The sequence below is a fragment of the Notothenia coriiceps genome, unplaced genomic scaffold (assembly GCF_000735185.1).
Source record: "Notothenia coriiceps isolate Sejong01 unplaced genomic scaffold, NC01 NC01_scaffold00004072, whole genome shotgun sequence".
Classification (NCBI taxonomy): domain Eukaryota; kingdom Metazoa; phylum Chordata; class Actinopteri; order Perciformes; family Nototheniidae; genus Notothenia; species Notothenia coriiceps.
Genome location: NW_011336773.1, coordinates 84,252 through 98,038, shown reverse-complemented (window position 1 = coordinate 98,038; position 13,787 = coordinate 84,252). Strand labels below are relative to the sequence as shown.

Sequence of the window (13,787 nt, the reverse complement as noted above, 5' to 3'; positions counted from 1 at the left end):
AAGAGGGGACACATGTTGATGTAGAAGAGACATGAGGAAGAGGGGACACATGTTGATGTAGAAGAGACATGAAGAAGAGGGGACACATGTTGATGTAGAAGAGACATGAAGAAGTGGACTCTGCGTAGTAGGTGACCTTTAAATGCTGTGGTGTGTAACCAGTGTCCCCTGTGCTTGTTCCCAGTGGGCCTGGCTTACTTTAACCTGGTGTACGACTGGGTGAAAGCGGCGGTGATGTTTGGGATCATCAACACGGTGTCCAGACTGGATCACCTGGACCCTCCCCGGCCCCCAAAGTGCATCACTATGCTCTATATGTTTTCTGAAACGTGAGTGGACACAGCTTCAACACTTTTGGCTCATTATACCTGAATCTGTCAAACTAAATATGTTTGTTCTTCTTTTTAGACATTTTGACCGAGGGATCAACGAGTGGCTGTGCAAGTAAGACTGTTACGTTTATAAAATTTTAGTAAAAACCTAAAAACATCTTATAGTGTTTGTTGTAAAGCATCAGATGATATCTCTTCTCTGTCAGCTGTTCTGATCTGTAGGATAATACTTTCAGAGTGAATCTATTCTTCTACTTCCTGGATCTGCTTCATGGTTTTCACTTTCTTTGCTTCATTTGTTCTGTTTTTAATTCAGCAGGTGAACCTATATGTTCATAAAGTAGTGTGTGTGAGCTTCACTGTGTGGGTTAAACTGAAACGGAGCATTTCCTGTCAGCTCAGATTTCATTTCTGCTTTTTCAAACTGTAGTATGTGCTCGTGTTAGGGCTGTGCAATTAATCGTATTTTAATCGGAATTACGATTTTGGCCTGCCACAATTACAAAAACGACATAATCGGAAAAAACGATTTGTTGTGAAAGTGCACTGCAAAATATTTGATCTAATTTATTTTAGTCTATTTCATTTTTATTTATCATATTTATATATGTTTAATACTTTGTGGGAGTGCGCTCCAAAATATTTGTTGATCTTGTTTATTGGTATTTATTTAAATATATAATTTATTTAATTTATTTGTGTCTTGGTTTTTCAGTTGAATTATACGTTCAGGGTAATCAACAGTTAAAAAGATACTGTTCAAATTATTATTTGTTTTAAAGTTCAATACATGGATGTTTTCAAAATGAATAATCGTATTTAATAATCGTGATATCAATTATTGACCAAAATAATCGTGATTATGATTTTTGCCATAATCGAGCAGCCCTAGCTCATGAGTTTCATCGTTGCCGCCTGATTGTCTGCAGGTACGTGTACGATCACCTGGGAGGGAAACATGAGAACGTGGTGGAGGAGTTGGTGGCTTCACTTTGCACCTTCGGGGTCACCATCCTGTGGCTCGGACCCTGCGAGGTGGTGCTGGTCTGGGCTTTCTTCAACTGCTTCGGCCTCAACTTCGAACTGTGGACCGCCAAATTCTTCGCCATGGAGCCTTTCGCTTCTCTAGAGGTTTGTCTAAGTGTCGAGATCTTGTTTTGTTTTTTTCAGCCGAACCTGAGAAGCTCGAGGGCAATACATTTACACAAGAATATTTACTTCTACTGAAAGCCAACATCATAATCCTTATTTTAATTCTGACACTTTTAAACGAATGATGTTTTACTCACAGATTGGAATGTCAGAAGCAACGTCCCGCCGCATCAGAGCCGTCTTCAACACGTTCAACTTCTGGAGCATCGTGCTGTACAACATCCTGGCTTTAAACAGTTTGGACTTTGCCAAGCTGGTCGCCAAGAGGCTGCTTCTCAAAGGTGATTTATTTCAGTTTGATTAAAAGTCTGTGTCTATCCCTAATCTGCCCAGCAACGATGGTCACGTTCAGAACATTTACCTCGGGTGTCTGTGGGCGAGGCAGCTGGAGTTGTTGTCCCTTAAGTCCACTTATTTGTACGTCTACTTGATATAAGGAACGCATCGACACAGCGCTTACTAATTGGGTTTCTAAAATGTTCTCAGAAGAGTGAATATTATTAGATTTAAAGCCGAGATCTTAAAGCCTCTTCCTTGCATTCCCAGGTTTCCCTTTCACCACCATCATCGTCATGTTTGTCACCTACTGCCTGGTTCAAGTGATCAAGGAGAGGGAGAGGAGGCAGGCTCTCATCGATGATCCAGATCCTCTTCCTCCTGCTGCACCTCCAACTAACACCTCCACAACCTCCTCCTCCCCCCCCACCAGCGCTGCAGCTGCACCCCCCGCTGCTCAACCTGTCGTAGATCCTAGCAAGGAGAAAGCAGAGTAGATGTTGAGAGTATTATGAAGAGTGTTAACGCCAGTGCAGATTTCAAACCCTGAATTGTGAATGAATCCTCAGTTTCTGTTATATCAGTTTACCCTCATGTGTTAATACCTAAAAGAGAGAAAAATGTAATTCACACAAATATTCACCAAAGATTCAATAATCACATTTTACTTTGTCATTACTCCAAAAAAATAAAGTTTGTATAAATGTTTGTGGCTAGTTTCTTTTTCTGACTATGACGAGAGAGCAGTCTTTTTGCAGCACGTGAGTCAGTGTCGAGTCTTGTGTTATGTTTGTAAAGTATTTCTGAAGCGTTACCTCAGCAGCTGGCAGCTCGACTGATGCCTCCACCTGTGATGAATCACTGGACCTGGACATGTGATAAAAGACAAACTGATATTTAATGGGAGTTCATTTCCCATTTTTGTAACTAAATAGCCTGACTACGACCAACTATGCTAATTTGAGCCTTTTCAGACCATTGACATGCACACAAACCTATATCACACACTACAGGAAAGGGGTAATCCACAAAAAGCCGAATAGGGCCACTTTAGAGGGGTTGTATATAATCATTTACTGTCAAAGTCAATCTTAAAAAAGACATTGCAATGAATATAAATTGTATTTTTGAAGAAACGCCCAGTAAAACCGCCTGGCTCTGCTCCTGCAAATTACATTCTCCTTCTGCGAGGGACTTTTTGAATCGACACATCGATGTGCTGCTGAGGAGAACGGTGTATGTTGGTGTTATTTTCCCCTCCATAGCAAAGATGGCTCGGACAAACTGTAGCTTGAGATCCATATCACAATGTGAAGTCACATAAATAAAGAATTGAGTCATCGACTTTAATGACTCAGAGTCTGCAGGGGGCCGCCTGTTAACCCACTTACTGCAGATACACCCATGACTCAGGATGGACATATTTCCCATGAAGCACCATGTCAGCTGTCAGAGTGGGTGGATGTTCCTGGGGAGTGGGTAGGGTGGAGTTTAGAGGAAGGGAAGAGGACTGTTGGTGTGGTGGTATTGCATTTCATGCTCCAGAATGAAGCTCCAGACTGAGGCCCCGGGCTATAAATAGGCTCCCAGATGGAGCTCAGTTGAAGGGTCAGGACAGCTGGGTGGGAGTGTCGGGGTTCAGCTGGTGAGGGTGATCGCAGTGTCTCTGAATCCAGGCTAGCAACTATAACTCTGCTGTAGAGAAGAAGACCCACTTCTGTTTGATTTGAAGCCCCTGAAAGGCTCTTCTTCCAGGAACCATGGCTCTGCCCATAGACCCCATGGATGAACCCAGGATGTACCAGCAGACGCTGCTGCAGGACGGCCTGTTCGAACTGCTGGAGAACGACAAGCTGGTGGACTGCGTGCTGAAGATCAAAGACAAAGAGTTCCCCTGCCACCGCCTGGTGCTGTGCGCCTGCAGCTCCTTCTTCCGCTCCATCTTCCTGTCCGACCTGGAGGAGAGCAAGAAGAAGGAGATCGTGTTGGAGGACGTGGAGCCGGGCGTCATGGGGCTGGTCCTCAAGTACCTGTACACCTGCAAAATCAACGTGACGGAGCAGAACGTCCAGGACATCTTCGCCGTGGCTAACGTGTACCAGATCCCTTCCATCTTCACAGTGTGTGTGTCTTTCCTACAGAAGCGCCTGAGCCTGAGCAACTGCCTGGCTGTGTTCAGACTCGGCCTGATGCTGGACTGCCCCAGGTTGGCGCTTTCTGCCCGAAACTACGCCTGCGAGCGCTTCCAGCTGATCTCCAGAGACGACGAGTTCCTCCAGCTGCTCCCCGGCGAGTTGGCCGCCATCCTAGCAAACGATAATCTGAACGTAGAGACCGAAGAGGCCGTGTTCGAGGCGCTGATGAACTGGGTGGGTCGGGACACGGGGAGCAGAGAGAAAGAGCTGCCGGGTCTGCTGGACTGCATTCGCCTGCGTCTGGTCAGCCAGGATTACCTGAAGGAGACGGTGGAGAAGAACGAGCTGATCTCCAATAGCTCAGAGCTGCAGCAGAAGATCCAGGTGGTTAAAGATGCGCTCGCTGGGATAATGCCAGAAGTTAAAAAGAACAAAAGCACGGAGAACGGAGGAGTGGAAGGAGAGGATGAGGAACAAGAGGAGGAGGAGGGTCTTCTCCCGGGAATCCTGAACGACACGCTGAGATTCGGCATGTTTGTCAGGAACTTGATCCTCATGGTGAACGAAGCCGGGGCCGTGGCGTACGACCCCACAGGGAACGACTGCTTCCTGGCTTCTCTGTCCACACAGGTGCCCAAGAACCACATCAGCCTGGTGACCAAGGAGAACCAGATCTTTGTGGCGGGAGGATTATTCGTCGACGAGCAGAACAAAGAAGATCCACTGTGTTCCTTTTTCCTACAGGTAGGGGAGGCTCTAAATAACAGGGTACACTTTTTTACAAATGATTTTCCTTAACCTTTACCTAATTTTCCATGACCAAATAAATTACTCTCTCAGCGGTACCACTGAAAAGGGTTTATTTTAACAAAGGAAAATAAGATCTGAAACATGTTGTACCTATCTAAAGCAAATCAAATAGGCTAACTAGCTTCTTCACGCTAAAGCAACTAAAATCTCTCACAAGCAAAACACCTCGTCCGTTAAATGCCATTTCACGTTTCATTATACGATACAGTATTTATTATCAGTATAGTATTACTATTTCGGCGATTAGATCAAATATTAATTATATTTGATGCAACTTTAGTTACATTTCCATGACTTTTCCAAAATATTGTTTTCCATAACTTTCCAGGTTTTGAATGACCGTCAGAACCCTCAAATAAGGATTTGAGATAAGAGATAGCACTAAACATTATTTTTTTTTTTGTTCTTTATTATATAATATAACATCCGTACCGCTAAAAAAAATTGAAATATTTTGATGGTAAACCTTTTAGAAGCAATGTCCTCGAGGCGTTATACTTTTTGGGGGTTGTGTTATATAGATTTGTGTGCATGTAAATGGTCTGCAAAGTTTCTATATAAGAAAGACAAAATCTGTTTTGATGATAAAGTGCAATGTCCTTTATTATTTGGCATTTTTAGGTTAAATATCTCACTTTATGTCATTTGAACAAAGTTGAATAAGATGTGTTTTCCAGCCTTTTACATGTAGCTACATACAGGGGAATAAAAAGGGACCAACTATGTATCAGGGGTTTTAACCTGAGTACACGTACCTGCAGTGTTTGTCTACATGTGGCGTACCTACGACCCCATTCACAATTGTTTGACCTCCTGTGACCTCAGTATGACCCGGTCAGTGCTGATTGGCTGGGGATGCCCCCCCTCCCGTCGCCCCGCTTCCTGTTTGGTCTGGCCGAGGCCGAGAATTTCATCTTTGTTTTGGGAGGGAGGGAGCTGAAGGAGACGGAGTGCACGCTGGACTCAGTGCTGGTCTACGACAGAGAGTGAGTATGAGTTCAAGTTACTGTAAATAAATCTGCTTTTCTCTGGACTGAATCCTAATGTATTTATAATTCTACAGATCTTTTAAATGGGGGGAATCGGAGTCACTTCCCTGGCCGGTGTATGGCCATGCGACTGTATCCCACAAAGATGTTGTTTATGTGATTGGAGGGAAGGGAGACAGCAAGTGAGTATTAAGTGCAATCAAAACATCTGTAGCTAGTGCAAATACTTTTTCTTCATGATGCTCTTTGTCTCTTGTGAGAAGGACCTGTCTGAAGAAGATGTGTGCGTACGACGCCAGGAGATTTGAATGGAAGGAGCTTGCACCCATGAAGGTTGCACGCTCTTTATTCGGAGCCACTGTTCATAAGGATCAAATATATGTGGGGACAGGAGTCACCGACGAAGGGCTGACGGACACTTTGGAGGTGTACGACATCGCTACCAACACGTGAGTGCCCCGAAGTCAGACAATTAGGCAGATAATCAATCAATCAATCAATCAATCAATCAATCAATGATGCAGCACATTCAGTTTCTGGCCCCAAGGAAAGACTTTGCAGAAAGAGGGAATGAAGAGATATTGTTCACATTTCCTTTAGTTAATTAAACTGCAGTTACATTTTCACAACACAAGGGAAAAACACTCTGGCTTTAAAGAGGACATATTCCTTTGTGTGTGTGTGTGTGTGTGTGTGTGTGTGTGTGTGTGTGTGTGTGTGTGTGTGTGTGTGTGTGTGTGTGTGTGTGTGTGTGTGTGTGTGTGTGTGTGTGTGTACATTGTTCAGGTGGTCAGACTTCGTAGCGTTCCCTCAGGAGCGCAGCTCTCTGATGCTGGTGTCTCTGGCCGGCCAGCTGTACGCTGTGGGAGGTTTCGCCATGATGCCTCTGGAGGACAGCGAGGAGATCCTTCCCAAAGAGATGAACGACATCTGGAGGTGGGTCACAACACACACATTCATACATACATTTATTAACTTATCCATAGTGTTCCTCACCGTCACGTTGGATAAGGTTGACAGAAGAAATAACAGGAAGTCAGGCAATAGCATTCCAATGGCACTGTTTAAGGGTTTTTCAGGGTGTGTTTGAGTTTTACCTTAAGTCTTCTGTCCTTCTCAGGTTTGATGAGACGGAGAGGAAGTGGACGGGGGTCCTCAGAGAGATCCAGTACGCTGCAGGGGCCACGGTTCTGGGGGTCCGCCTCAACACCCTGCGTCTCACTAAGATGTAAAACCCACTCCAGTTCCTGCTCGTTAACAAATCTGTTACAGCGACATCAACAGAGACTTTGAGACTCATCTGTTTGATATCACACAATGCAATAGAAGTTTTATGTGGTTCTGGTTTAAAATCATGCACAATTTTCAGTTTTGATTGAATACGTTTTTATATATGTGTGTTTCTGTGGTTTAAAACTGTAAACAAACTGTACCCTGTTGGCCTTTTTGCACTGTAATGAAATAAAATGTTTAGTCATGACAATCATGGAAAATGTGTTTGCAACAAGCTTTACATTTCCCAACAGATGGAAGCAAAGTCATAATCTAAGAGGAACGAACATGAACAAAAACACAGCACACGTCTCTGTTTGCAATAATATATCTATATTGTTTAATATTTAAATGATGTCATTACGCTCTGCTGTGTTACAGACAGTAAACACTAGTCAATAATACAATAAAAGACAGAAAATACAGTCTAATGTTATTAGCACCTCTAGACACTACTGTCCTCGAACGGGTTTTAGTATTTTAATATAGCTGAACTACTGCCTACACTTGGTCTTTGTACACCAGTTAACTAAGACATAGTGTTTACATTATAAAGTAGAGAAATAACAGTACACATTATGACTTAACACAGCTGCAGTATGAGTAAGTATGGAAAATGTAGAGGGTATGTGGAGAATACGTCTTTGAACTGACTGACATTGTGGTTCTTATCACATCTTCGAACAAACTTATTAAAACAGCCAACCAAACTTTCGAATGCAAAGTAACACAAACTTGTTTTCAAGTCTTCATGGAGCCCAAAAACCGACCAGATGTAGAAGTGTGGTCGGTGTTGGGGCTCCATAAAATTGCCCCAAAACACGGGTAAATAAAGACAAAAAAACTGCCCCATCATTCTTAAAAAAATAACCTTTTTTCATCGTCAAAACATCAACACATTTCTTTCAATTCTTACACACACATAATGCTTTCTCTCCCCTCTCGCCAATACCTTAGAAGCCACTAAAATGAATCCCAACATTTTCCAGGAAGGCCACGGATACAAATCGTTCTGGATACAAACTTCGGCTCTAGCAGCGAAACACCCAAAACACAAGTTTTAATGGAGACCCAATTTGTCCGTCCCATTAGCATTCTGCTTTGCACCGACTGCCATGTTCAATGCTTCATGACGTGATGAACATTTGCTTCGAGGGCAATGCAGAATGCACGTCACTGTGATGTCTAGGCATCCACTTAATCACCGTTAGACCCTATTTTAAGGACAAGGGCAGGTCCACTTCTGCCTGATCTAATACAAGCTTTTGGCTGCAAGCCTTAGCAAAGGACAATTTGGCTAATCTTCAAATATAAAGCCTTGCCTGTGCAAACGTTTCCCTTCTCAGTTTCTTATATCTCAGCTTCACTGCCATTTCACTTTTAAATAACAAATACTTACACTCTTTTTAGGATTTGGGGGAGATTTTATTCCAGAGCTTGATTACATTTTTTTGTCTTGTTTGCTTCTGATTTAGGGAAGGCTAAATAATCCAAGACAAAGGATCTACAAATAAATTCTGCTTCCGAGGGTGGATTCAGATTTTTGCACTTCCTCAAAATGCCGTGTCATTAAATGCAAATGTTTTATAGGGTTTAAAAACAAAATAATCACCTCCAAAATTATAAATATGACCCAATTTGTTTCACTAATTAAAAATCCATTCATTAATACTTCACTGGTTTGGAAGCCCTTCACTTATGCTGCTGTTATTATATTTCCATCTCACTTCAAACAGGTTTTTAGGGTCTGAACAAACACCTCTGAGTGAAGTCCCCTCGGTCTGAATAAAATGTTGGTTCAGAGGATTTATCACTGGCCAAGGACACGTTTCTGGCAGAGACTGCATTTTTGTAATTTCCTATAATCCTTATGTCATGGAAATATAAAAAACACAAGTGCCATCAGCAGATTTCCGGTCATATAACTGCCACTGCATCAGCCTTAATAATATACTAGGGGAACTGGAGTTTAAAGTGCTCATAATAATTAATATCTCTCATTTATCAATTTTGGCAACTGACAATTTCACATAGAAAGAAATATGACTAAAGCCCATTAAATAGACGCACATTGGTCAGAACTTCTTTTTATAAATGTAGTAATCGGGGAACAAGCCAATCAGAAACAGCCAATGATGTCAAACAGGCCCCTGCCACTTCTGCACCCAATCCACAATCTGATCAATATTTGAAGAAAAATACAAAGAACTTGAGCTTTTTCAAATTATTCAAAAACATACATTTCCAAAAATGATAAATGTAAAATGTCTGCCTTTGGATTAAGCCTGCTGTGTGGCAGATATATTTTCACTACACATCTCTGCTCCGGTATCTGTTGTTCACCTTGTATCTGCAAACATGTTCCCATAATGGGCTAACGTAGCAATCAAATTCAAAGTGCATTAATCAGTAGTACTAACTACTATCCCTCCTCCTTTACCATCAGATACTATCATAATCTATAACACACACAAAGCAACATTCAATCCCTCCAAGTATAAGGCGAATACACACACTATAACCACAGTATCTCATTATTGTCTCTTGGTGCCTTTCAAAGCAGTGAAGAGGGAAATACTTGGTACATGTTTCACCTTTTATCTTTCCTAAGTGGAGCTAACAGAGTGCAGTTCACTAAAATACCACAAGAGAGCATCAGATTATGTGACATTGCCTTCTCTGTCAATCTACCAGAGACAAGATGAATCCTTGGATTGGTATAAAATGTTGGCGACAAACTGCTTCAAAACGTCTAAAACTGTAGCCCATTTATGACCCTGGAGCTCTTGGTCTAGTAAGGCTAAATTAGATTAGAATATATTCAACAATTTAACAGCTCTAGACTTTTCATTTAAAGGGCAGTTTCAAACTGGACCCTGTACAAAAGCAGCAAAATTAAAGTACAAAACATGTGTTAGACACATGAAGAAACAAAATAAAAAAGTACCTTTTTCAATGTGGCCATTACCATTTAACCATGGTAGTTTAAGAAATACATGTAACTGGGGTGAACCAAGACTACAAAAAGGTGCGTTATTTTCTTCTTAAATAAAACAACGAATAGCTTCAAACATTTACAAAAAGCTTATCCACAAAATCCAACTTTCCGTAGTACCAGCCAAGACACGTGGGGACACATTCAAATGACTCTCCAAATGTAAACATGAGGAATTAATCACAGGGGGAGAAACACACCGTAACAATATGTACAGGTTAACGCTATAGGCTGCACTACAAGTAGGCTATCAATACAGAAAGTGAGCGGGAGTGCATCGATAGTGCACAGAGACTCTTTTTGGATCATTAATTGATTGAAATGTCAGATTTAAAAGGAATATTTTGACATTTTGAGAAGTATGCGTGTTGCTTTCTTGCTAGTTAGCAGAGCACAAAGATACCATTCTCATATCTGTATGCTAAATATGAAGCTACAGCCAGCCAGCTGCCGGTTATTTTAGCCTAGCCTAGCATCGCTTAGCTTAAAGACAGGAAACAGGAAGAAAGCTAACCTTAAAGTGTTAAAATTACAATTTTTGATTTCACAGGGAGATAGCTTAAAAACATGATTACTTTTAACGATACACAAATTATTGTTTTTAACTGAAATTTTACGTGCTAAGTAGTTAGCTTTTGGTGCTATTTAGGTGGATTTATTTCTTTTTTAGGTTTCATACAGAACCAAGCTAGCTTCCCGTCTCTGTGCTAAGCTAACCAGCAGCTAGTTGCAGCTGCATATCAATCTTCTCATCTAACTCTTGGCAAGAAAGCAAATGTGTGTATTCCTCAAAATATCAAACTTTTACTTACAGACATTTTTACTGACAGGGATTCCTTTCTGTTCTACTCCAGTAGGTTTAGGACAAACAATTGTCAAAAGTGCACACAGAGCCACAAATGATTGAGGGCAATTGCATACCATATGTCCCTAAATTTGATCAACTTCTTCAGATACAAAATTGACTTGTTTATGATAGAGATGTAATTATAAGGAGCCCTTTTCTGTTGTGCCAAAAGTACTGGATGTCAGTGCTCTTAGAGAGATGTAGGCATTGTAATATAGGCTTTAACATTTCACAATATACATAATGATGAAATGTACACACTTAATGAGCTATCAGGTTTTGTGAATATACCTACACTCTTTTTCGTTTTTCTGCAAACGTATTACACAGATTGGGTTTAGTTGGAAAAAGTAAGTTAGCATTTTTTGAACATTTGAACCTACAAATATACTGTAGGTTTGATTACATTAGGTTTTACTCACAGAAAAGTGCTATATCGTCTCAGAGTGAGATCTACAGGAGAGGAGCGCTTGCTTAATGTAAGCAAAAGATTCAACAAATGACTCCGACTTGTGGCTTTTGTGGAAGCTTAAGCGTTGATTAGCTTAATGTAGACCTACCCTCATCTTACGAGTCTTCCTCACACACACCTTTACAAACACCACACACTCCGTTGCGGACTCTCCACGCATCACATCTTCTTCTCTCGCTTCCTTACAAATTGACTTAACGTGCCACGATTTACACACAATCACAAGTATAAAAAGGGAGACAATTAGGAGTACATTTTAAATATCACTAGAGTTAAATGTAAGGTGCAGGATCGATTATAAATGCTGTATAACATTATCTAACTATAGCAGGTGAGCTTACAGGATTTGGTTATTGGCAATGCCGTACATGAATACGCTCAGAGACAAATCAGCATTTGGTTATTGCCGGATCGGACCAGAACCACTCGCTACATCTTGGCAGAGAACGATACAAAAAAAAAGAACCTCTCCCCACACATTAGGGAGGATTTAGGTACTCTCTCCACCCACTCAGTAAAATATGCTACAATCAATGCATTGTGCAAGGCTCTGGAGAGATGTGTGGTGGAAAGTCCAAAATAAAACCAGAACAGAGGTGAGAAACTCAAGAGGAGAAGCACGGTGATGACACGTCCTACTGGACTCTGAGGTTATCTATTGTATTTAACAGAGTAAAAAAGCAATTTCTTATTGTTGTAGGTGTAGGTGAGGTTTCCATGTAGCCAGTGTTTCACGGAGGAGCAGCACTGTCCCGCTGCAGGAGTCCTTGTAAGAGCACTGAGAAAAACTAAAAGTGCTTTCGATGCTTGTTAGTTGTTGGAGTTCATCCTACCGGCTGAAAACAGGGGAGGCGGTGGGGGTAAATGCTGGCTGGGAGGCAGCCCACCCATGGAGTGCAGCAGGGAGCCATGGAGGGGGTTAGAGGCAGCGGAGGGTGTGGTTGCAGAGCCGGAAGAGTCCACGTCGGGCGAGGCCAGAGGCTGGTGGAGGCCGAGGGGGTCGGTGCCGTCGCTCACCATGGGGTTGCTGACGCGGAAGCATTTTTCTCGGTGGGCCTTGAGCATGTTGGAGAATCGGAAGCGTTGACCACACACCTCGCAGGGGTACGGCTTCTCCCCGGTGTGTGTGCGGCGGTGGCGCTTCATGTTGGGCCGGCTGGTGAAGCTCTTCCCGCAGATCTCACAGATGTACGGCTTCTCTCCTGCACACAGAGGGTCAAGTGGGGAGGGGGGGTTGTGGGAGAGAAACTCTTTAAGGCTTTAATTAATAGCATTGTATTCAACCACAGCAGTCAGTGTCAACACTACCTGCCCAAATCTAGACAGATATAGCAACTAGAGGGTGAATGTAATGGAGCATTATAGGTGGGGTAGGTAAGTTTCAGAAACCGGCTCGAGTGCACTAAAATTTGAAAGTACACAGCCAAAAAGAATCCGCCCCTTCCTTCAGACTTCCTTACAGAGCACCTCCTCCGCCAGAGCAGGCTGCAGTAACGTTACATACGTGTCAGGCAAAGCTAAACACATCTAGGTTAGCAATACTACACAGCCAAAGCAACTCCGATATCGACTCTGGTTTGACTTCTCCTAGTTTCCACTTTCTTTTTGTTCTTAATTTGCTCCGTTACATTTTTTCTTTTGCGACCAGTAGACGATGTTGAACCTAACTCTGCCATGGTGAAAGTGGCCGCCTGTTGCTGGCGAGTCATTGAAGTACTGCTGCAATGCACGCCCTATGACGGCACGCCCAATGAGGCACGAGATACATTTGCGCGTGCACGAGATGGAAGGCTGACAGACAGGGCGGCAATCCAATCCGTTTAGCCGGCGGCTTCCACAGATGGAATTTTTTTATGTATTTTTTGTCAAAGCACTTCAGATATTCATTGCTATCGGGATGTTAAGAGCATTCCATGGAATATAACAAGAAGTGTATCTCGAGCCGGTTTCTGAAACTTACCTACCCCACCTTTAAGCAGATAAAGGAGCAAGATATTTCCCTCAGGAGTTGGATGAGACCAAAACAGAGCTAATAGAGGGTGAGACTTCCATGGCCAGCAACACATCTCCAAATAAAGTTACTGTGTGTCTGCTGGACGGTGAAATAGTTAACTGTTTGCACCATAACAACAAGTATTTAACTACTCGACATGGAGCAGAGTGTAAGACTTTGGTCTGCGTTTTGTACTGTGTGTCGTGGCTTCCTTCCTTGACTTTCCATCAAGCCACTAGACGTCTTAAACAGACAGTTCTAACTCGTTTCTTTCCTTTAAATTACTCACAGTTTGAAGTGTTGCTTGGCCTCCGATGGTTTAGATGATGTTGCGATGTGTTTGCTCAAAATAAAATAACAAACTTTTGCACATGCAACAAAGAAAATTGGCCTTTACAATATTCAAAAGGAATAGGCAAAACTCAAATCAAATAATAAACAACTTAGGTATTCTTTCTTTCTTGATAATGCTTAACTTCACAACTTAAAGGGTACTTGTACGATTTGTAAGTAC

General features: G+C 42.2%; 3 protein-coding genes across 3 annotated transcripts in view; 2 read left to right on the top strand and 1 right to left on the bottom strand.

Annotated features, from left to right (window-relative positions):
- Positions 1–2,468, top strand: part of hhatlb (hedgehog acyltransferase like, b) — a 7,105-nt gene extending 4,637 nt beyond the window's left edge. Inside the window, exons 7-11 of the mRNA XM_010767150.1 lie at positions 185–329; positions 409–444; positions 1,262–1,463; positions 1,624–1,765; positions 2,031–2,468. Coding sequence (XP_010765452.1) covers positions 185–329; positions 409–444; positions 1,262–1,463; positions 1,624–1,765; positions 2,031–2,257 — 752 coding nt within the window. The 3' untranslated portion in view covers positions 2,258–2,468. The remainder of the gene's footprint in view (positions 1–184; positions 330–408; positions 445–1,261; positions 1,464–1,623; positions 1,766–2,030) is intronic.
- An 848-nt stretch (positions 2,469–3,316) lies between these two features.
- On the top strand, positions 3,317–7,187 carry klhl40b (kelch-like family member 40b). The gene is made up of 6 exons (XM_010767149.1): positions 3,317–4,639; positions 5,531–5,691; positions 5,769–5,876; positions 5,958–6,143; positions 6,481–6,630; positions 6,815–7,187. The coding sequence occupies exons 1-6, from the start codon at positions 3,521–3,523 to the stop codon at positions 6,924–6,926; spliced, it is 1,836 nt and encodes a 611-aa protein (XP_010765451.1). The 5' UTR covers positions 3,317–3,520; the 3' UTR covers positions 6,927–7,187.
- A 91-nt stretch (positions 7,188–7,278) lies between these two features.
- Positions 7,279–13,787, bottom strand: part of LOC104941967 (zinc finger and BTB domain-containing protein 47) — a 27,424-nt gene continuing 20,915 nt past the window's right edge. The window contains exon 6 of the mRNA XM_010767148.1: positions 7,279–12,482. Coding sequence (XP_010765450.1) covers positions 12,091–12,482 — 392 coding nt within the window. The 3' untranslated portion in view covers positions 7,279–12,090. The remainder of the gene's footprint in view (positions 12,483–13,787) is intronic.